Source organism: Macaca mulatta, chromosome 13 (genome assembly GCF_049350105.2).
Source record: "Macaca mulatta isolate MMU2019108-1 chromosome 13, T2T-MMU8v2.0, whole genome shotgun sequence".
In the NCBI taxonomy this organism is placed as follows: domain Eukaryota; kingdom Metazoa; phylum Chordata; class Mammalia; order Primates; family Cercopithecidae; genus Macaca; species Macaca mulatta.
The window spans coordinates 97,289,123-97,312,611 of NC_133418.1; the positions used below are offsets into that span (position 1 = coordinate 97,289,123).

The 23,489-nt window shown below is 41.5% G+C and overlaps 1 protein-coding gene across 1 annotated transcript in view; it reads right to left on the bottom strand.

The window, feature by feature from the left end:
* Positions 1–12,760: 12,760 nt before the first annotated feature.
* The window catches only part of SLC4A1AP (solute carrier family 4 member 1 adaptor protein), a 31,306-nt gene continuing 20,577 nt past the window's right edge, over positions 12,761–23,489 (bottom strand). The window contains exons 10-14 of the mRNA XM_001098298.5: positions 22,506–22,746; positions 19,754–19,840; positions 18,992–19,059; positions 13,975–14,044; positions 12,761–13,097 (exon numbers count right to left, since the gene is read on the bottom strand). Of these exons, the coding sequence (XP_001098298.3) occupies positions 13,048–13,097; positions 13,975–14,044; positions 18,992–19,059; positions 19,754–19,840; positions 22,506–22,746 (516 nt within the window). The 3' untranslated portion in view covers positions 12,761–13,047. The remainder of the gene's footprint in view (positions 13,098–13,974; positions 14,045–18,991; positions 19,060–19,753; positions 19,841–22,505; positions 22,747–23,489) is intronic.

Sequence of the window (23,489 nt, forward strand, 5' to 3'; positions counted from 1 at the left end):
CGCTGAATTTCTTTGCTTTTTTCTGACTGGATATTAACTCAGTGTACTAATGTTAGCTATTATCTTGTGTTATTTGATCAGAATTTATTTGCAGATATGTAAATATGTGATTACCAAAAACTTGGAAATGAATAGTTACTAAATTCAATTTTTTTGGCCAACAAAATAATTTGTTTAAACCTTAATTATGTCCAGGATGGTAGAGGGAGTGGGATAAGGATGACAGAAGGACTCCTGCTGGTAAAAAGGTGACTCAAAGGTCCTGTCTAGCCTTTTGATACAATATGGCTGCCTCATTTCCCCAAAAGGCCTGGTACATAGTAGGTGCTCAAAAAATATATGCATTAAATGTATGAGTGCGTGAGGACGATTACATTCTCTGGCCCTGGGGTCAATGAAGCCTCTGTCAACCCCAGTTGAGTGTCCCATGAGGGGCCAGGCTAAGAATCCATTCAAGAGTTGTCCTAGGCCAGGTGCGGTGGCTCACACCTATAATCCCAGCACTTTGGGAGGCCGAGGCAGGCAGATCACCTGAGGTCGGGAGTTTAAGACCAGCTTGGCCAACATGGTGAAACCCCATCTCTACTAAAAATACAAAAATTAGTCAGACATGGTGGCGGGCACCTGCAATCCCAGCTACTTGGGAGGCTGAGGCATGAGAATCACTTGAACCAGGAGGTAGAGATTGCAGTAAGTCAAAAATCACTCCACTGCACTCAAGCCTGGGCAACAGAGCTTGTCCTAGCCTCAGACTTTTTCTAACTGGGCGACATGCCCATTCTTAGCATTCTTAGAACTAAGATTGGTGAGATCCTGGGGATGGATAGGGCAGTGTGTTCTGAAACCCTTTCAAGGAGCAGGGGCAGCAGCCTGGGTTCTGATGCCCATTCCAGCTCCCTCTGCCCCTTTGCTCAAGGCAGTTCCCCAAGCAGCAGTCTGGCCAGCTGTGGGAGGTGCTGTTCACCACTTCCAAGATTAGCTCAGACCTTAAAAATCACAGCCCAGCTCCTGCTCTTCTCGTGCCAAGGAAAACAGTAGATGTCAGAAGCCTCCTTAGGTATCTGGAAGGGAACAGCTCCTTCTGCTCCCTCCCTTCCTTGTATGAGGTCATTGAATCAGGATGACAAAGCAAACAGTGACATGTGTTGGGACTTGTTCCCAGACTGATTCCAGGATTTCTCCAGCCCCTCCCGCCTCCCACCCTCAGAATGGCAGGCCCAGGTGTGGACAACAAACTAAACAGAACTCGGTCCTTGGGATCCTGGGAACTAGGGGCCACTTGGGAGGCACTGTCTGGAGTGGTGGAGAGGAAGCCCTGGATGGACTTTGGTAAAAGAGGAAATTGGGATATCAGCCCCACAGGCTATTTGCACGGTGTGTCCCGGGCTTCAGCATGCTTCTACGTATTTTAATGTGACTTTAGGAGGGTAGGTGTTCTTTTCCAACTTCACAGATGAGGAAACAGGCTCATTTAAGGTCAGCAGTTTAATCAGGGTTACATGGCTTAAGTGTGACAGAGCCAGACTTGAAGTGAGTTTTGTGACTAATGAGTTTTGTTACATTTTCCCACCTCACCACAATTCCTTGAACTTGTCATTGGTATACCTGCTTCAGGCTTTCTGCCTTGTTGCATACCACCATACTATTATTTACGTAATATTTTTCTTAAATAAACACAATTTAAAAGTTAACCCCATTCTGGCCATTATTCTAAGTTAAGTAACTCAGGAATGGAAAACCAAACATTATATGTTCTCACTTATAAGTAGGAACTAAGCCATGAGGATGCAAAGGCATGAATTCTATAATGGATTTTGGGGACTTGACTGGGGAATGCTGGGAGGATGGTGAAGGATAAAATACTACATATTGGGTACATTGTACACTGCTCAGGTGATGGGTACACTAAAATCTCTTTAGAAATCACCAGTAAAGAACTTATCCAGGGGATGGGTATGGTGGCTCACACCTGTAATCCCAGCCCTTTGGGAGGCTAAGGGTGGCGGTTCTCAAGCCTAGGAGTTCAAGGCCAGCTTGGGCAACATATCGAGACCCCATTTCTATTAAAAATAAAAAAAAGAATTTACCCATGTAACCAAAAACTTACCTGTACCCTAAAATCTGTTAAAATAAAAAAGTTAACTTCATTCTAAGCTACAAAACATATGTGTGTATATATTTATACATATATATTTTAGTATATGTAATGTGACATATTACATTTATACTGTTTATATGTGTTTATATGTGTAGCTACTAAAATTAAACATTTTCATCCTCATCCCCTAAAGTTGACTCTTGTGACACCAGGGACACTCATGCACACTTTGGAAAACTGTCTCGCACCCTCCCTGTATTACGAAGGACACAGCCAAGTGGCTGCTTGTTGAAATGCTCAGCCAGTAGGATCACTCATAGACACCACTGTCTTTGTTAGGGCTGTGCCTGAAAATCACAGAATTATTCATGGAGGATAAGAGATAGATCATGGACTCTAACTCTGGAAAAGGTGTTATACAACACACCCAGCCATAGCCCTAAAGATTAAGGGGCACCATTCAGGGATATAAAGAGGAATCAGATACGGTCCTTGCTCTTAAAAACTCACTAAGTTTACAAACATAAACAATTGAAAACTAGAAGGAATAAGCAAAGAAACATAAATGAAAGAAACTCACATGTGGATTTGGTTCCACCACAAACTCGGTGTGCCTTTGAGCAAGTCACTTCATGTGTCTAGCCTCGGTTTCTTTTTTTCTTTTTTTTTTTGAGACGGAGTCTCACTGCAATGCCCAGGCTGGAGTGCAGTGATGCAATCTGGGCTCACTGCAACCTCTGCTTCCTGGGTTCAAGTGATTCTCCTGCCTCAGCCTGAGTAGCTGGGACTACAGGCAGGGGCCACCACACCTGGCTCATTTTTGTATTTTTAGTAGAGATGATGTTTCACCATATTGGCCAGGCTGGTATCGAACTCCTGACCTCAGGCGATCCACCCACCTCAGCCTCCCAAAATGCTGCAATTACAGGCGTGAATGAGTCACCATGCTGAACGCCTCAGTTTCTTTAAACAGAGGTAATTAACATCCCTTTTTACCTTTTAAGTTTAATAGGGGATTCAGTTTTTTTTAACAGGTGTGAAAAAAATCCTCTGTAAACTGTAAAGCTGCAACACAGTGTGTAAGGAATAAATAGGCAATGCCCAAAGTCCTCCATAGAATATTGGCATTATAAATGGAGAGCGACTTTCTCTAGGTGAAACTAAGCACTGGAAAAGACAGTTTGGGAGGAGAGTTGGGAGCACCATTTGGGCCTGACCAGTGTCCCTGGCTAACTTGCTGCTGCCAGGTCTTGGGCCCAGGAATGTCGGTGAGCGAAACCAGCTTGCTGCTCCTAACTCTTTCACAATCCTCCCTTTTTTCTGATTCTTACTCTTTCTTCTGCTTTGAAACATTAATCTTCTTTCAGTCCCGTGTGCAAGTTGACCGCATTGTAATGGGTATATACTGCCCTCTTGTGGTCACTCCCTGCCATGGTTGCATTAACTTCCGACGGGGTGTGCGACAAAGGCAGACCTGAGGAAACCCAACCAACCCCAGCTGAATGCACCTAGCCCTGGACGATCCAAATTAAAACCAGCTGCTGGAGTGCAGAGCTCCTTGATGGGAAGTAGTTCCTGCCTGGTTTTGCCCCAAGTAGGACATTAAATCCAGCCCTCTGTCTGGATTAAACTTGCTAAAATGGTCAGTTCCTAGATTGTCCAGCTTGTCTGAAGCAAGGTCCTGAAACTGAAGGTGGCTGGAAGGTATCCCTTCTCTGACAGAAAAACCGAAGGATAGGAAGGGCTGGGGCTAAGACCTGCCCTTCAGCCCTCCACCCATTGAAACCAACAGTTAACTAACTGAGCACCAATTTGTGAACTGCTACTTGCCATGGATGGGGTACAAGATATGTAGTTCCTGTCCTCAAGAACACATAAGTGACAAGCGTAAGTAACCCAAGCACACATATCAGTAATGAATATCAAGTCGTTGGAGTAAGGGCTATAATAGAAGTAGAAATAAAGTGCTACAGCACTAGTGGGGAAGGAGGGATTAGTGATAGCCACCGCAATCAGGGAGACCTCCTGAAGGTAGTTCTAGGCAAACTGGGTTAAAAATGAGTCGGGCCTGGGGAAGGGAGGGAGGAATGGGCGGAGCACAGAGAAAGATTTTTAGGGCTATGAAACCATCTTTGTCTGTATACTGTAATGGATACATGACATTATACATTTCTCCAAACCCAGAGAATGTACAATACCAAGAGTGAGCACTAATGTTAACTATGGACTTTGGGTGATATCGATGTATCAATATAAGTTCATAATTTATAACAAATTTACCACTCTGGTGGGGAATGTTGATAGTGGAGAAGGCTGTGTATGAGAGGACTGGGGACAATGGAAAATCTCTGTATCTTTTGCTCAATTTTGCTGTGAACCTAAAACTGCTCTAAAAAATAAAGTCTTAAAAAAAAAAGAAGTGGTACCTTACCAAACATGAGCAAGGAAGACAACAATGATACTCATAATAACTACATGGGGTGGGGGGAGGTGATTATGTGTTGCACATGACTAAAAGTTTATATTTGTTACTTAATCTCTGCAACAATACTGTTGGGTAGGTATTATTTTCTCTATTTAATAGATAAGGAAACTGAGGCCTATGCAGAAAGGCTTGATAGAAAATATAGGGAGAGGAAAAAGCAAAGGTGTGTTTGGGGCAATAACCTGTTATTTCTAGAGTAGCAGGTATGCCTCATCGGGTGGCAGAAAGGGAGAGACAAGGGCAGGTGTGGGGTCATGATGATCAAAAAGCACAGGAACCCTATGATAAGGCTTTTAAAGCCTCAAAGGAATTTGGACCCTCACGCTTTGGACACTGGAAAACCTTTTGAGATTTCAGAGCAAGGGACCCTGCTCAGGGATGTATTTGACATATGTGGAGGAGAGCTGATAAGGCAGAGATGAGAGGGAGACCTGTGGAGTCATGAGGTGAAGGGAGCTTAGATTAGGGCGGTGGGCAATGCAAAGGTATAGATCCTAAAACCTCCACATGGAGAAATTAAAATGGGCTAGGGGAATAAAGAAGGCAGAGGTACCCTTGATGGGAAACACTACAGTCACATGCTGAGCCCTCCAACCTGCCTCATCAATGCCCGGTCCTATGGTGGGGGTGGGGGCAGATTTCCAGAATCCTACTGAATAGAAGTCTTGGTTCCACCCTGGACTATGATGTGCCAAACCTCTAAAACCAAAGCAGGGCAAAGTCTTCTCAGAGACCAGCAGTGAAATCCTGAAAATTGTTCTCAATGCCCACATCAAGTGAGGAATCTCAGAATCAGAGTGGCCTGTCACAAGAAGACTATACCAGTTTGATGCTGGACCCACTCCTCAAAGGTCAAGGAGTTTTGTCATTTCCCAGCAGTCAAGAATCTGGTTGGACCAAACCCTGTATGGGAACGCGGCTCCCCCTCCCCCACAGAGGCTTTGATTCTGGCTTTTGATTGCCACAGGGCTGGCGGGCTTCCCTCTGGCTCCCACTCTCTCAGGAAGCCATCCACAGCTGCTGGCCACTTGTCACACCCTATCTGGGAGGTGGCAGCATTTCAGTGGTAAAGCAACAGATCCTCAGGCTGTGGCTAACGGCTTCAATGTTTGTTGGGAATTGTGTCATATTTCCCGAAAGGGCAAACTCCATCTAGTCTTGGTAGAACAGTGTTCTTTCCTGCACAATACAATGAACTCTCAATGCCCAACTGAAATAAACAGAATCATAATAGTGGTCATGTTATGGTGATGTTGAGATGCTTAGGCATTTAATTTTTTTATTTTTATTTGCTTTTGAGACAGGGGCTTGTTCTGTCTTCCAGGCTAGGTGTAGTGACATGATCATGGCTCACTGCAGCCTCAACTTCCGAGGCTCAAGCGATCCTCCCACCTCAGCCTCCCAAGTAGCTGGGACTACAGGTGCTACCACTACACCCAGTTAATTTTTTAATTTTTTGTAGAGATGGGGTCTCACTATGTTGCCCAGGCTGGTCTTGAACTCCTAGCTTCAAGCAATCATCTTGCCTCGGCCTCTCAAAGTGTTGGGATTACAGGCATGAGCCACAACACCCAGCTGGCATTTCATTTTTTTTTACCCATGGTTCATTTCTTCCCTTTTCTCTAAATATCTTTAAAATTACTATACTGCTTTAAATATTTTCCTCTTCTCAAAATATCCTTAATTTTAGAAATAAAAGAGTTTTAGTAATAAAAAGTTAGGCTAGGTGAGGTGGCTCATGCTTGTAATCCCAGCACTTTTGGAGGCCAAGGCAGGGGAGGATCCCTAAGGCTAGGAGTTCAAGACCAGCCTGGGCAACATAGTGAGACCCCCATCCATACAAAAAATTTAAAACTTAGCTGGGCATGGTGATTCACGTCTGTAGTCCCAGCTACTGGGGAACCTGAGGTGGAAGGATCCCTTGAGCCCATGAATTCGAGGCTGCAGTGAGCTACGATGGTGCCACTACATTCCAGCCTGGGCAACAAAGCAAGACCTTGTCTCCAAAAAAAAAAAAAAAAGGCAATATCCAACCATATGACATTATGACATTCTGGAAAATATAAAACTATGGAGACAATAAAAAGATCGGTGGCTCCTAGGGCTGAGAGGGGAGAGGAGGATGAATAGGCAGAGCACACAGGACTTTTAGGGCAGTGAGACTGCTCTGTATGATACTATACTGGTGAATACATGTCATTATATATTTGTCAAAACCCACAGAATGTACACTAAGAGTAAATCCTAATGTAAACTGTAGTTTGTTTGATAACATGTCAATTCAGGTTTAATTGTAAAACATGTACCACTCTGGTACAGGACTTTGCTAGTACAAGAGACTGTGTGTGGGGGGGGTGGGGGGCGGGTAAATGGGAACTCATTGTATTACACTTTTTGTTCAATTTTGCTGTAAATCTAAACTTGCTCTTAAAAAGTCTATTTTTAAAAATTAAAGCAATATACTGGGGGTTAAGAGTTAGACTCAGAAACTGGATTGCTTATGCTCCAGTCCAATTCATTGACTAAGTGGCCTTAAACCGGGGTGTTTTAACTTTCAAGTCTTCAGTTTCCTCAGCTGTATAACTGAAGGAAGTAATAGTACCTACCTCACTCAACAATTTGGGAGATTAAATGAGAATCCATACAAAGCAGTTAGCATAGTGCCTGGCACATTGAGGGCATTAGATAAATCTTAGCTATTATTATTATTATTATTATTATTATTATTTTAGTCGGAGTCTCGCTCTGTCGCCCAGGCTGGAGTGCAGTGGCGCAATCTTGGCTCACTGCAACCTCTGCCCCCGGGGTTCAAGTGATTCTCCTGCCTCAGCCTCCTGAGTAGCTGGGACTATAGGTGCCTGCCACCACGCCCGACTAATTTTTGTATTTTTAGTAGAGATGGGGTTTTGCCATGCTGACCAGGCTGGTCTCAGAACTCCTGACCTCAGGTGATCCACCCGCCTTGGCCTGCCAAAGTGCTGGGATTACAGGCATGAGCCATCGTATCCAGCCTATTTTTTTTTCTTTTTTTTTTTTGAGACGAAGTCTTGCTCTTGTCCCCCAGGCTGGAGTGCAATGGTGTAATCTTGGCTCACTGCAACCTCCGCCTCCCAGGTTCAAGCAATTCTCCTGCCTTGGCCTCCTGAGTAGCTGGGATTACAGGCACCTACCACCACATCTGGCTAATTTTTGTATTTTTAGTAGAGACAGGGTTTCACCATGTTGGCCAGGCTGGTCTTGAACTCCTAATCTCAGGTGATCTGCCGGCCTCGGCCTCCCAAAGTGCTGGGATTACAGGTGTGAGCCACTGCACCTGGCCTATTTTTTCTTTTTCTTAGTAGAGATGGGGTCCCACTGTATTATCCAGGCAGGTGTCAAACTCCTAGCTCAAGGGATTCTCCCACCTAAGCCTCCCAAAGTGTTGAGATTACAGGTGTGAGCCACCACATTTGGCCTTACCTATTATTATTATTATTATTGGAAATTTTAAATACAAAATAGTTAATAAAGTTTTGGCTTTCTAGACGTGTTTTTAGGTCCCTTGAAAATTCTTAAAGTGGCTGGGCGCAGTGGCTCACGCCTGTAATCCCAGCATTTTGGGAAGCCAAGGCAGGACGATCACTTGAGGTCAGGAGTTTGAGACCAGCTTGGCCAACATGGTAAAACCCTGTTTCTACTAAAAATATAAAAAATTATCTGGGTGTGGTGGTGCGCACCTGTAATCCCAGCTACTCAGGACTCTGAGGCAGGAGAATCACTTGAAGCCGGGAGGCGGAGGTTGCAGTGAGCCGAGACTGTGCCACTACACTCCAGCCTGGGTGACAGAGTGAGACTCTGTTTCAAAAAAAGAAAATTTTTACAGTGGACAGAGACTTGTTTTAATGTTAAATACATATGCCTGACTTTTTCTGTTCAAAACGCTGCTTACTCTGATACACATATTTCACTTTTTCCCCCAACAAATGAGTACCCATACCCAGGAAAAGTTTTGTTCCTTGTACCAAAGATAGGGAGATCCAGCTGTCCAAGACTGAAGTCTGCTTTCTTTTTTTTTTTTTTTTTTTTTTGAGACGGAGTCTCGCTCTGTCGCCCAGGCTGGGGTGCAGTGGCCAGATCTCAGCTCACTGCAAGCTCCGCCTCCCGGGTTCCCGCCATTCTCCTGCCTCAGCCTCCTGAGTAGCTGGGACTACAGGCGCCCGCCACCTCGCCCGGCTAGTTTTTTGTACTTTTTAGTAGAGACGGGGTTTCACCGTGTTAGCCAGGATGGTCTCGATCTCCTGACCTCGTGATCCGCCCGTCTCGGCCTCCCAAAGTGCTGGGATTACAGGCTTGAGCCACCGCGCCCGGCCTGAAGTCTGCTTTCAAAACTCCTGTCACCTAGTCTTTAACCTCACCTACTAGTACCTGCCATCCAACCCTACCCGCCCACAACTGTTCTTCAGGTCTCTCTTCTGAGATCCAGACGTATGTATCCAACCAACTGCTTTTTTGACATCTTTACTTGGGTGTCTCAAAGTAACAGCAAGCTCAACTTGTTCCCCTTACCTCAATGAATGGCCTATCACCCATTGAGATGTACAAGCCAGCAATCTGGGACACACGCTCAATTCCTTCCCTTTTACCCCCAGACAATTCCATCACTCAGTCTTAGCCATTCTACTTTTTAAAATATTGTTGGGCTCCATTTACCTCTTTCCATCTCAGTCTTCACTTAATTTAGTCCACCATGATCTTTCACTTGGACTTCTGCAGACTTCTAACTTGTTTTTCCTGCATCCTCCTGCCTTCTTCCATCCTTCTTCCACACTGTAGCTTGAGTCTTCTTTTAAAAATCCAAACCTGGCCAGGCATGGTGGCTCATGCCTGTAATACCAGCACTTTGGGAGGCCGAGGCGGGCAGATCACAAGGTCAGGAGTTCAAGATCAGCCTGGCCAACATGGTGAAACCCCGTCTCTACTAAAAATATAAAAATTAGCCAGACGTGGTGGCGGGCACCTGTAATCTCAGCTTCTCAGGAGGCTGAGGCAGGAGAATAGCTTGAACCTGGGAGGTGGAGGTTGCAATGAGCCGAGATCGTGCCACTGTACTCCAGCCTGGGCAACCAGCGTGAGACTCTGGCTCAAGAAAAAAAAAAAAAATCCAAACCCAATCATTTCACCATCACTAACAATCCAATGGCTTCCCATTGCTCTTTAAATATAGAGGCAGATATAATACAGAACTCCCAGGGAGGCCAGGACGGCAGACCAGGGACAGCTTGCTTACAGTTAACTCTTTGTATTCCTGCTGTAACAGCATATTTTATTTCATGACTAATAACCTTTTGTTTCTGAGAAAAGGAGACAGGATTACTTTGAAATCTGGTACCCATAAAACTGTAACCCATATAGTTCAGAGATAATTAGCCTTCGAATAGAAACTTTCAAATATCCATTAACTGAGATATACATTTTTAAAAGATGTCATAAAGAAAATTCTTAGCCAGGTAAGACCTTAAAGATGAATTAATGTAGAGCAGGGGTTGGCCATCTACAGCCTGTGGGCCAAATCCAGCCTGCCATTTGTTTTGATAAACAAACACTTAATGGAACACAGTCACACTCATTCATTTGTGTATTGCTAATGCTGTCTGCATAAAGCAGTAGAGTTGAGTGTTACACCAGACTATATGGCTTGCAAAGCCTAAAATATCTGACCCTAAACAGAAAAGGATTGTTATAGAAAACAGTGCTCTAGAGGTTTCCCACCATGGGCTCCACATCAGAGTCACCTGGAGTACTTGTGAAAGGGATCACCTCGCCAGATGCGGTGGCTCACACCTGTCATCCCAGCACTTTGGGAGGCTGAGGTGGGCAGACTGCTTGAGCCCAGGAGTTTGAGACCACCTGGGCAACATAGTGAAACCTCATCTCTATAAAAAAATATAAAAATTAGCTGGGCATGGTGGCATGTACCTGTAGTCCCCGTTATTTGAGAGGGTAAGGTGGGAGGATAGCTTGAGGACAGGAGGCAGAGGCTGCCGTGAGCCGTGATAACACCACTGTATTCCAGCCTGAGTGACAGAGCGAGACTCTGCCTCAAGAAAAAAAAAAAAAAGGATCACCTCAGAGATTCTGATTAAATCTGTCTGAGATGGGAAGCAAATATTGCAATTAAAAAATTTACATTTCTCCAGGTGATTCTAATATGTAGCCACAGTTGAGAATCACTGATCTAATCCTATCTCCTCTTTCACTGATGAGGAAAGTTAGGCCCAGATGTTAGGATCTATTCCCCCTTTGTAATAACAACTATTAACATCTATAAAACCCTGTAAATTATATTCACCTACATTATCTCATTTGATCCTTAGAACAATCTGAGGTTCCAAGAGCAGGAAGCATTACTGTCCCTGCTTCACATATGACAGAACTGAGACTTGAAGAATTTAAGACATCTGCCTACAATTCCTCAGGGTCATTGTGAGGGTAGGGGGAGGAGTGGGGTGGGGTGGGGTGGTGTGTGTGGGGGGGTGTGTGTGTCTCCAATCCCTTTGCCTTCACTTCAACCACAGCAGATATATTTTTACTTGTTCAAGTATTAGGGTCCCACATACAATTTTGTTTGAATAGAGTTTCACCTCTGAAGATCATTGATCTAGCTCAGACTTTTTTGTTCAGTGTTTTAATCCAAAATGGCATAGTCATTCTGTACCCAAATTCCTGTCATTTCTTACATCATCAACCAGTTTTTCCTTGTTGGTCTACATGAAGTCCAAAATAATAGTTTCTCATAATACCAACATTCCTTTTTGAGAGATGAAGAACTTATCACTTTTAGCAGACCAGACTTCCCACATCTGTCAGGATAACTGAAGTTGCTCATTATTGCTTCCTGCCTACCTCCGTGCATACTGTGTAATCCATTTTAGGAAAGCATCAGCCTCATTCACTCTCTAGCTCAGGCAGCATTTTTCCTCCCTGCTACTTATGTCTGCCTCAGCCTACCCCAAATGCTCTCCACTTTGCTTCACTCTTGGGCTTTCCTTTCTATGGAAGTGAAGCACTAATGATGGGGAGGGTGAGGGGAGGATATAAGACATCTTCTTGCATTTCTTCCTGTTCCCAGAGAAATTCTTCCTATTCCCCTCTCCGCAGAGGTGAGAAGCCCCACAATGGGCAGAACACATGCAGCTTTTCATTCCATGGCCTTATCTGCACCCTTCCACAAGAGAAGGAATGACTGATTGGTCAGAGTTCTGGACATTCAGCAGGCTGAGTTTTCATCAGCACTAGTGCCTGAATGCACAAGGTGGTGCCATAGTTAACTTTGTCCTGATAAGTCAGGGTCTATTCTCAAACCTGATAGGACGATTATAGTTGAAGGTTGTAGGAAGCCCCCACTGTGAACCTACTTTTAGTACCAAGAATGACAGGGACACCCAGAATCACACCCATAGCATAACCTCATATTTCAACAGTTATTTGAGGAGGCAATATCAGTGAGTTCTGCAACCCAACCACCAGAAGCACCCTATTACTCAGGAAAAGCATAGTCCTTAAGTCATAATGAAAGAGGCTGTGACCTTTAATCAACGTAAGGTCCCAACATTAGGTCCCGGAGGCAGTGGCCTGTAATCCTAGCACTTTAGGAGGCTGAGGAGAGCGGGATTGCTTGAGCCCAGGAGTTTGAGACCAGCCTGGGCAACATGGCGAGACCCCATCTCTATAAATATAAAAATGAGCCAGGCACAGTGGCATGTACCTGTAGTCCCAGCTACTCAGGAGGCTGAGGCAGGAAAATCACTTGAGCCTGGGAAGTTGGGACTGCAGTAAGCTGTGATCATGCCACTACACTCACTCTAGGCAACAGAGTGAGACCCTGTCTCAGAAAAAAAGAAAAAAAAATTAGGTCCCAGTGCTTTGGGAGGTTGAGGTAGGAGGATCACTTGAGGCTAGGAGTTCAAGACCAGCCTGGGCAACATGACAAGACTTCATCTCTCCAAAAACTTTAAACAAAATAATTAGCCAGGTGTGGTGGTGGTACATGCCTATAGTCCCAGGTACTTGGGAGGCTGAGGTGGGAAGATTGCTTGAGCCCAGGAGTTCAAGGCTACAGTGAGCTAGGATTGCACCACTGTACCCCAGCCTAGGTGACAGAGTAAGACCCTCTTAAAAAAAAAAAAAAATTATGAACATTTTTGTCTTCTGATTTTAATAGGATCATGTCTCTCACTTTACAAATTCTCAAAACATATGGTTCCCTTTTTACATATATATATAAACACTTTTAAACATAAATATCAAATGCATGAGAATCATATGGGCAGATAAATTTAGGAAGCCAAGAACACAGAAGGAAAGGCCAGTCACCAGATCTTACAAATGATCATCTAAACTTCTCTGGCTATTTGATTTTGATACATTATCCCAAATATTCCATGTCACATGGTCCACAAGTTCTTCTTTTGGGATTCTGAAGCAATCAATAGCCATACTTGTCATTAAGATGGGTTCTGCCATCTCCACTTTGACCTAGATCAGAATATAAAAAAATAAATACATTATTTACTTTTCCAAAGTCAGGAGAGAAAAGATATTCAGGTATCAGTAGGCCAAAAAGTAAAATAGACAAAAAGGTTTATTCTTTGATAGAAATTTTACTTTTTGTATGAAATTTCAAAATACAGCCTTCTTTTCACTTCTACCCTAACATTTGTTAGCATAGAAAAAGTAGACATCTCTAGTAACTAAATTCTATTAGTTACTAATATATTAGAAATCTCAAGCTGTGATGAACATATGAGGAAGTAAGTATCTCATACATTGCTTTAAGGGTGTGTGTATGAGCATAAAATTGGTACAATCTCTATAGAATGCAATTTATATTATCTTCAAAATGTTTATACCTTTGATCCAGAAGGTTAACTTTTATGAATTTTTTTCTACAGATGCTCCTCTGTACTTAGCATTTTATATATAAGTATCCATAAGAAACTAACAACAATTGGTTGTCTTGTGAGGAAAACAACTGAGTAGCTGAGGCACAGCCAGAATTGTTTTCCTTTCTTTTGACTTGGTAAAACCCAGATAACATTACATCTGTAAACACTTCTGTATATATTCCTAGAAGACAAGGACTTTTTCCGAAAAACATAACTCAACATCATTCACACTTTAAAAAAATCAACAATTTCTTAGTATCATCAAATATCCAGGTAGTGTTCAAAATTATCTGACTGGCTAATAATTTTTTTAAAGAGTTGTTTGTTTGAATAAGGATCCAAACATGGTGTACAAATTACCACTACATACTCTTGTAACTTTCTTATTTTGAACCTTAAATCTATATTACCTATTCAAAAATATAAATAAATGAACCTTAGAGGAAAAAAAAGTAAAAACAATCTACCTTCAGGTGGGACCCACACACAGTAGTCTGGGTCATCTTCAGGATATTTGGAAGAAAGTGTTGGTGGAAGCTAAAAAGAAAAGATGGATTGTTTTATTCACAAGAATTTCTCTCCAGAAACCTTACAACTGCAGAAGGGATTGGGGTCCTATTGTTAGCCTCCTTAAGCAGAATAAACGTTAGCCAAGAATTTTGTATCCAGCAAAACTAAGTTTCATGAATGAAAAAGAAATAAAGTCTTTTTCAGACAAGCAAATGATGAGGGAATTTGTCACTACCAGACCAGACCTACAAGAAATACTAAAAGGAGTTCTAAATCTTAAAACAAAAGGTTGACATGCACCAGACTAGAACCTCTTGAAAGCATAAAACTCACAGGGCCTATAAAAAAATAATACAATGAAGGAAGAAAAATATCTAGTTAACAATCAACATGATGACTGGAACAGCACCTCACATCTCAATATTAACATTGAATGTAAATGGTCTAAATGCTCTACTTAAAAAAAAAGTCACAGGCTGGGCACAGTAGTTCACACCTGTAATCCCAGCACTTTGGGAGGCTGAGGTGGGTGGATCACCTGAGGTCAGGAGCTTGAGACCAGTCTGGCTAATGTTGCGAAACTCCATCTCTACTAAAAATACAAAAATTAGCTGAGTGTGGTGGTGCGTGCCTGTAGTCCCAGCTACTTGAGAGGCTGAGGCAGGAGAATCACTTGAACCCGGGAGGCGGAGGTTACAGTGAGCTGAGGTCATACCACTGCACTCCAGCCTGAGCGACAGAGCGAGATTCCATCTCAAAAATAAATTAAATAAATAAATAAATAAATAAAACCAAGTATCTGCTGTCTTCAAGAGACTCACTTAACATGCGAGGTTTCTTATAGACTGAAGGTAAAGGGGTGGAAAAAGATATTCCACAGAAATGGAAGTCAAATGCAAGCAGGAGTAGCTATTCTTATATCAAATAAAACAGAATTTAAAGCAACAACACTAAAAAAAAGACAAAGAAGGCCATTATATAATTATAAAAGGATCAACCCAACAAGAAGATATTATAATCCTAAATATATATGCACCTAAAACTGGAGCTCCCAGATTCATAAAACAACTACTACCAGATCTAAGAAAAGAGAAAGACAGCAACACAATAATAGTGGAAGACTTAAACACTCCACTGACAACAGTAAACAGATCATCAAGGCAGAAAGTCAACAAACACTGGACCTATACTACACTCCAGAACAAATCGACTAACATAGTTACAGAACATTCTACTCAAGAACTGCAGAATATACAATCTTCTCATCGGTGCATGGAATATTCTCCAAGATAGACCATATGATAGACCACAAAACAAATCTCAAATTAAAAAAAAATAGAAATCATATCAAGTATGATATGATAGTTTTATTCCACCACAGTGGAATAAAACTAGAAACCAACTTGAAAAGGAACCCTCAAAACTACACAAATACATGGAAATTAAACAATCTGCTTCTAAATGATTTTTGAGTTAACAATGAAATCACTGGAAATTTAAAAATTCTTCAAAATAAATAATAGTGACACAAGTTATCAAAACCTCTGGGATACGGCAAAAGCAGTGCTAAGAGGAAAAATTTATAGTGCTAAATGCCTACATCAAAAAATCTTGAGCCAGGCATTGTGATCCACGCCTATAACCCCAGCACTTTGAAAGGCCAAGGCAGGAGGATTGCTTGAGCTCAGGAGTTCAAGACCAGCCTGGATAACACAGTGAGACCTCATCTCTATTTAAAAGAGAGAGAGAGAGAGAAAGTCTGAAAGATCACAAATTGACAACCTAATGTCACACCTCAAGGAACTGGAGGAACAAGAACAGACCAAACCAGGCTGGGCGCAGTGGCTCATGCCTATAATCCCAGCACTTTGGGAGGCTAGTGTGGGTAGATTGCTTGAGTCCAGGAGTTTGAGACAAGCCTGGTCAACATCGTGAAATCTCATTTCTAACAAAATAAAAAAATTAGCTGGGCTTGGTGGTGCCGCCTGTAATCCTAGCTATTCAGGAGGGCTGAGGCAGGAAAACTGCTTGAACCCGGGAAGCAGAGGTTGTAGTGAGCTGAGATTGCACCACTGCACTCCCTGGGCAACAGAATGAGACTCTGTCTCGGAAAAAACAAAACAAAACAAAACAAAAAAAAAACAAAAAAAAAAACAGATTAAACCCAAAGCTAGCATAAAAGAAATAACAAAGATCAGAGCAGAACTAAATGAAATTGAAACAAAAGAAATTGCAAAAGATCAATGAAAAAAAAAGGGGGTTTTTGAAAAGATAAACTAAATTGATAGATCATTAGCTAGATTAGACAAGAAAGAATATTCTATATTAGTTCAATTAGAAATGAAAGTGGAGACATTATAACCAACACCACAGAAATACAAAAGATCACTTGAGACTACTATGAACACCTCTATGCACACAAACTAGAACATCTAGTGGAAATGGATAAATTCCTGGAAACATACAACTCTCCTAGATTCAATCAGGAAGAAACAGAAATCCTGAACAGACCAATAACAAGCAGTGAGATTGAGCCAGTAATAAAATATATTACCACCACCAACAAAAAAAAGCCCAGGACCAGATGGATTCACAGTCAGATTCTACCAGACATTCAAGGAAGAACCAATCTTACTGAAAGTATTCCAAAAGATTGAGAAAGAAGGAATCCTCCCTAACTCATTCTGTGACGCTAATATTGCCCTGATACAAAAACTAGGAAAGGACATAACATAAAAAAGAAAATTAGAGACCCATATCCCTGGTGAACACAGATGCAAAAATCCTCAATGAAAGACTAGTAAACTGAATCCAACAGCATATCAGAAAGATAATACACCCTATTCAATACACCATGATCAAGTGGGTTTCATCCTAGGGATGCTGGGATGGTTTAACATATGCAAGTCAATAAATACGACACATCACAGAAACAGAATTAAAAACAAAAACCATATGATCATCTCAATAGATGCAGAAAAAGCATTCAATAAAAGCCAGCATCTCAGGATCACTGCAAGCTAGGAGTTTGAGACCAGCCCGGGCAACAAAACAAGACGTATTTCTACACAAAAACCCACAAAAATTAGCCGGGCATTGTGGCACACAACTGTAGTCCCAGCTACTCAGGAGGCTGAGGTGGGAGGATCACTTTAGTCCAAGAGCTTGAAGGTTGCAGTGAGCCATGATCACACCACTGCACTCCAGCCTAGGTGACAGAGCAAGATCCTGTCTCAAAAAAAAAAAAAACAAAAAAACATAAAAAATAAATTTTTTTACAGCAACTTGGAGCTAGAGGCCATTATTTTAAGTAAAGTAACTTAGGAGTGGAAAACCAACTACCATATGTTCTCACTTATAAGTGGGAGCTAAGCTATGGGTATGCAAAGGCATACAGAGTGGTATGATGGACTTTGGAGACTCAGAGGAAGGAGGCTGGGAAGGGGATGAGGAATAAAAAATTGCATATTGGGTACAATGTACACTACTTGGGTGACAGGTGCACTAAAATTTCAGACTCCATCACTATATGATTCATCTATGTAACCAAAGAACCACTTGTAACCCAAAAGCTATTTTTGAAAAATTACATACAGGTATAATTTTAACTCTAAGAATTATTGTCCTTATGCCTGTTAGCAAACAAAAACTAAGAGAGAACAGTTTCTATTAATGATCTTGACATAAGTAACCTACTTGGGGGAATATTTTCTCTGAACCTTTTTTCCATGAAGCATCACAAGCTGATTTTCAGCCAGTGAGTTATGTGACACTCTTTAAAAGGGGCAGTTAACACACTGCAGGTATGACTGCTAAATGGTATAGCCCCCAGAGAGGGAAATTTGGCATTTACCTTTTGGCCAAGGTTTAGAAAAGTTAACAGAGCAAACCTGACTGCTATCCTTTGAAAACCTGTTTGCAGGGTTTGCCCTTGGCTGGCATTTGGGAATCTGGAATTTGGGAAGGTTTCTACCATCCTAACTGATAAGAATGACTTACTGTGCCTAAACTGTTTGTGCAAACAACATGATTCATGCTGAACACCTGCTTTCCTTCTGGAAGTCTGAATTTTGGTAGATGCCAGGCAGGGAATGCCTACGCGATCAGTCCCCAATAAAAACCCTGGGCACTGAGTCTCTAATGAGCTTCCCTAGTTAGCAACATTTCACAAGTGTTGCCACAACTTGTTCTTAGGGGAATAAAGCATGTCTTGTGTCACTCTACTGGAAGACATCCTTGGAAGCCTGTGCCAGGTTTCCACCATATTTTGCCCCATGTTCCCTTTCCCTTTGCTGATGGTGCCTGGTATCCTTTTGCTGTAGTATATCAGAGAGGCAAGTACAATCATACGCTGAGATCTGAGTCCTCTTATGAATTACCTAACCTGTGAGTGGTCTTGGGGACCTCCTGACACAACCTGGCACTTCTGGGAGCTTACTGTTTCCACACAAAATTATATATATACAAGACTGTTCATTATAGTATTATTGTAATAAAAGACTAAAAACAACCCAAGTGTCCTTCTATAAGGAACTGGTTAGATAAGGTCCTCCATACGGTGAGAAACTCTCAATATACTGATACAAAATAATTTCCATGGGTGGTTTAAATAAATAAATAAATAAATAAAACATACAAAAAACAGATGTAGAGTGGAGTACGTTACATCCTACTTTTGTGTAATAAAAGGAGGAAAATAAGAGTATGTTATTCAAATGTCTTTATATGGCATAATAGGATATAAAGAAAGATTCATAAACTAATAAAAGAGATGCTTGTATATGAGCAGTTATAGGGAAGAGAGTGATAAAGACAACAGAAAATTCAAAAATAAAAATCAAAGAATCTAGATTTCTAGGAGAGGGGATAAGGCTGCTGCGAACTCTGTTAAGTCAGTCTCCAAAGATTCACTCTTCTGGATGTGGTCCATGACAAGGGGATTCATTTTTACTCCAAGACAAGTGAAATACTTACTTTGCCTGGACCAGGCGCTTTCTTTTTCTTCAATTCATCTCTGCTTTTCTCATATTCATTCTTTGATGCTAATTTAAGAAAAACAAAAAACAAACAAAAAACTGGCCAAAGCTATTTTCAGTGTAAGTAAAGTAAAAAGGAAAAATTCTTCCTAAAAGAACATTACAATTATTGACGAAAAGATGCTCATGACAATGCAATTCTCAACAATTCCTTCTACTACTGTAAAAACTACATTAAGAGAAAATTTTTCCTGGATGAATAACCCTAGTTTTTAAACCCTAAGGCTGTTCCACAAGCTTGAATATAACCACATTATGTGAACAAGTTAAAAAAAAAATGAAGCTGATTTTACTAGTCCACAGTTTAACCATGACAGGTAAAACCAGAGTAAAGCAGTCCTTTTAACAATTTCTTTTAAGATAGTTTTGGAATCACTCCCATAATAGGTACATATTTGACTTTGGGAGATGTAAAATTGTGGAGAGCTTTGCACAGCCGGAGGGAAGCATCAAAGCATTAGGTGCTTTGTGGGGCAGGGAGAGGGAACCTCAGAAGGTAGAAGAGGAGTAAAAGAAAGGCAAATGGGATGGCACCAAATACAAACCTCTCTTATATTCCAACTTTGTCCAGGGGCCTAGTGGCAGCATAACTGAAGGACCATTCTCTGTGCTGCCTTCAGGTTAGCTGCCAACCCCTCCCTTATGAAACCAGTCAGCCACCTGTGTGCAGAGCAGCAACGAAGGCTGCTGTACTACTTGCCTGAGGGTCCCTCGCACAATGAAGTGGTTTCGCTACTGTCTTGATAATCTTTATTCTGTTCTTCCTCACTAAGTTGAGACATGTTTTCTATAAAAAGCAGTATCAAAGCATATTGTCATTATTTAATTCATGGTGGAAAGCCAAACAAACAAAAACAAGAGAAACAGAAGCTAAGTACATAATCATCCAGTTTTATTATCATCAGCTTCAACTAATTTTAAGGTTTTAAATAAATATTTCCAAATATATTACAGAAGACTGCCGATTTTTCACTTAAAACACTAACTAACGTTGAGGTGAAACTTTTTAGCAATACTTACCAAAGGCCTCAAAAATGTACATACTCCTTGGCCTAGAAATTCTACTCCCAAAACATATTTTTTTAAAAATCAGAGATGAACACCAAACTGTATTATTATTTTAGAAATAGGGTTTTTCTCTGTTGCCCAAGCTGGAGTGCAGTGGTGCAATCATAGCTCACTGCTGCCTTGAATTCCTGGGCTACAGAGATCCTCCTGCCTCAGCCTCTAGAGTAGCTAGGACTACATGCATGTACCACCATGCCCAGCCAATTTTCTTTTTTTTTTTTGTAGAGTTTCACCATCTTGCCCAGGTTGGTTTCAAACTCCTGGGCTCAAGTGATTCTCCTACTATGGCCTCCCAAAATGTTGGGATTACAAGTGTGAGTCACCCAGCCTGGACCCAAAATTTATTATATGTATGTTTGTAATAGCAAAAATTAAGAAATAACCTACATGTTTAATAATTGAGATCTGACTAAATATATTATGGCATATGCATGTGATGAACCACCATGCTCCTTCTCCAAAACCACATTTTAAAAAGAATAGTTTAAGGCATAGGAAAAAAAAAAAACTAGGTTATAAAATAGCAATATATAAGCTGGGCATGGTGGCTTACGCCTATAATCCCAGCACTTTGGGAGGCTGAGGTGAGAGGACTGCTGGAGGCCAGAAGTTTGAGACCAGCCTGGGCAACAGAGGGAGACCCTATGACTCTATTTTCTCTACAGGTATGTGCCTTGGGAGGTCAAGGCTATAGTGAGCCAAGATCACACCACAGTACTACAACCTGGGTAACAGAGTAAGACCCTGTCTCAATAAAAGTGAAAATTAAAGTAAAAATAAAAATAAACCACAGGAAAAAAGGGCTGGGGTAATCCCTCATCACTGCAAATTTACTAATTATTTAATTTTTTTTGTTTTGTTTCTGAGGACCGAGTCTCACTCTATCACCCAGGCTGGAGTGCGGTGGTATGATCTCAATTCACTGCAACTTGTGTCTGCTGATTTCAAGTAATTCTCCTGCCTGCCTCAGAGCCCTCCCGAGTAGCTGTGATTACAGGCATGCACCACCACGCCCAGCTAATTTTTTTTGTATTTTTAGTTGAGACGGGGGGGGTCTCACCATGTTGGCGAGCCTGGTCTCGAACTCCTGACCTCAGGTGATCCGCCCGCCTTGGCCTCCCAAAGTGCAGGGATTACAGGCGTGAGCCACTGTGCCTGGCCAAATTTACTAATTATTTAATCTTATAAACCAAGTTTCAAAATCTAAGCTATTTTTACACATACATATTTACTTTGGTCCGTTAAACGAAAAAATTATACTTATTGCTCCCTTCCTGCTGAACTGTTTATATCCACTCTCACAATATATGGCTCAAAGACTAAGCTCATGTAAGCACCTTTTTGAAAAGGGGAATGCAGATACAGAATACTTACCTCTCACAGATGAGGAAACAGTAACTTTTCTGTTTCCCAGACAAATGAAGGTGATTCAAGAGAAGGGCTGCGTACCAGGCCTGGTATTTTTACATAGCCAAGTCTGGTTTGTTTTGGAAGTAGACACGCATGCATTCCCATATATTCAGTGCCAGTTTTTATTGTTTCTCCTCATATTCCTTATTTTCTGAGATCTTTATCTTGCTAACCAGTTTGGCCAACCAGCAGGAAAATAACCCCTGCAGTTGACAAGGGATGAAGGATACTAAGAAGATAAACAATGATCTTTAGGGGTGGGATTGTGGGGATTTCTTTTTTTCCCTTTGGACTTTCATGTATGATCTATAGTTTCTAAAATGCACATATAATCCTTTGTAATTAGAATATATATATATATATATACTCTCTCTATATAGAAAAGACAGAATTGATGTATATATCTATATCTATATGAATATCAATCTATTCTGTCTTTCAACATTTTTCATCAACTATTTGCTGAGGCAGGTGGATATGTGTCAGGTTTTCTGCTAGGTTCCAAACACAAAAAGATGAATGAAGCAAGATCCTTCTTGAGAACTTTAGTCCAATGGGTACAATTATGTTTTGGCCTCTGTTTTAGGGATGGAGGAAAAAATGAGTAGGGGTTGACTTATCCTGAGACCACCTGATCAGGCTCCATCATCTACCCTATTCCACTGCCCTCCAACTCACACAGTGGCAGCGGCTCAGCATTATTCCACAGCAGCTATGGTTTCAGATTCCATAGCCTTCAATTTTCTGTAATTCTGGAATGGATTGGAAATAACTGCCCTTAATTTGCAATGAGGACAAATAATGACTGGCGGTCAAAGAAAGAAGACCAAGAAAGTATGTTTCCTTACTACAGAGTCAGTATATCACATACAAAGTCAAATGCACAGATAAGAACTGGCCTTGCTTTTTAAAACCTATCCACAATCAATGTAATTGCCCACTGAACAACACAGGAAGGAGAAGAAAGATATTACCATGGGTTTGGGTTTCTTTAAAATGTGTGAGATCTGTGGGATGCCTCATTTCCTGCACTGCTGCTTCTGGCTCTATCTCTGGCTGTGGCCTACTGAGGCTTCCATCCTCCAGTTTTTTCTTTTCATGCTCCTCCTTTTCTTTCTCTTCTTCCTCTTCCTCTTCCTCCTCCTCTTCTACTTCAGGCTCATCTTTCATTCTCATTAGAGTTGGAGGGAGTTCTGGACGCTTGGGGGGTAACTTCTAAGAGGGAAACAAAACCATGAACAAGTAGTTCTACTTAATGACAACAAGAGATAAATCTTTTCAAGGAGGTCAGTCTAAATGTGTTGAATGTTTACCCTCTTTAGGATGATGAACTACACAGAAGTCTGCTAGCGGTGGGACTTTCACCCCTAGCAGGGGGGGAAATTTTACCCCTCTACAGACCCTAAACAAGTGTCTTTATTATTTCCTAGAGTCAAAGATTACCAAATACCAAACACTTGAAAATAGCTTGTAGGGAACTAAAATAGTTATTTCAGATGAGTGCCAGCTACAGGAATTCTGTCCTGTTATAACTCATGATACTAAAGAATCTCAATTGATTACAAAATCTTCTAAGGAATAAATCAGACAATCAGAAATAAGTCATTTGTGCTGCTTTTTCATTTTAGACTTAGAGTAATTTCAAGGGAACGGGATGTAAATCAGTCAAACAGATCCTGAAGAAAAGGAGGAAGACATTTCGCAAAGAATAAAGCTAAATATTCTAATCAAAGCCATTCAATAAAAGTACTTATTAGAAAAAGCTGATCACGGTTATGGAATAGAGGGAAGGAACCAAAGTGTATCTTGGTTATATCTTTTTTTTTTTTTTTTTTTTTTTGAGACACAGTCTTGCTCTGTGGCCTAGGCTGGAGTGCAGTGGTGTGATCTCAGCTCACTGCAACCTTTACCTCCCCGGTTCAAGCGACTCTCCTACCTCAGCCTCCTCAGTAGCTGGG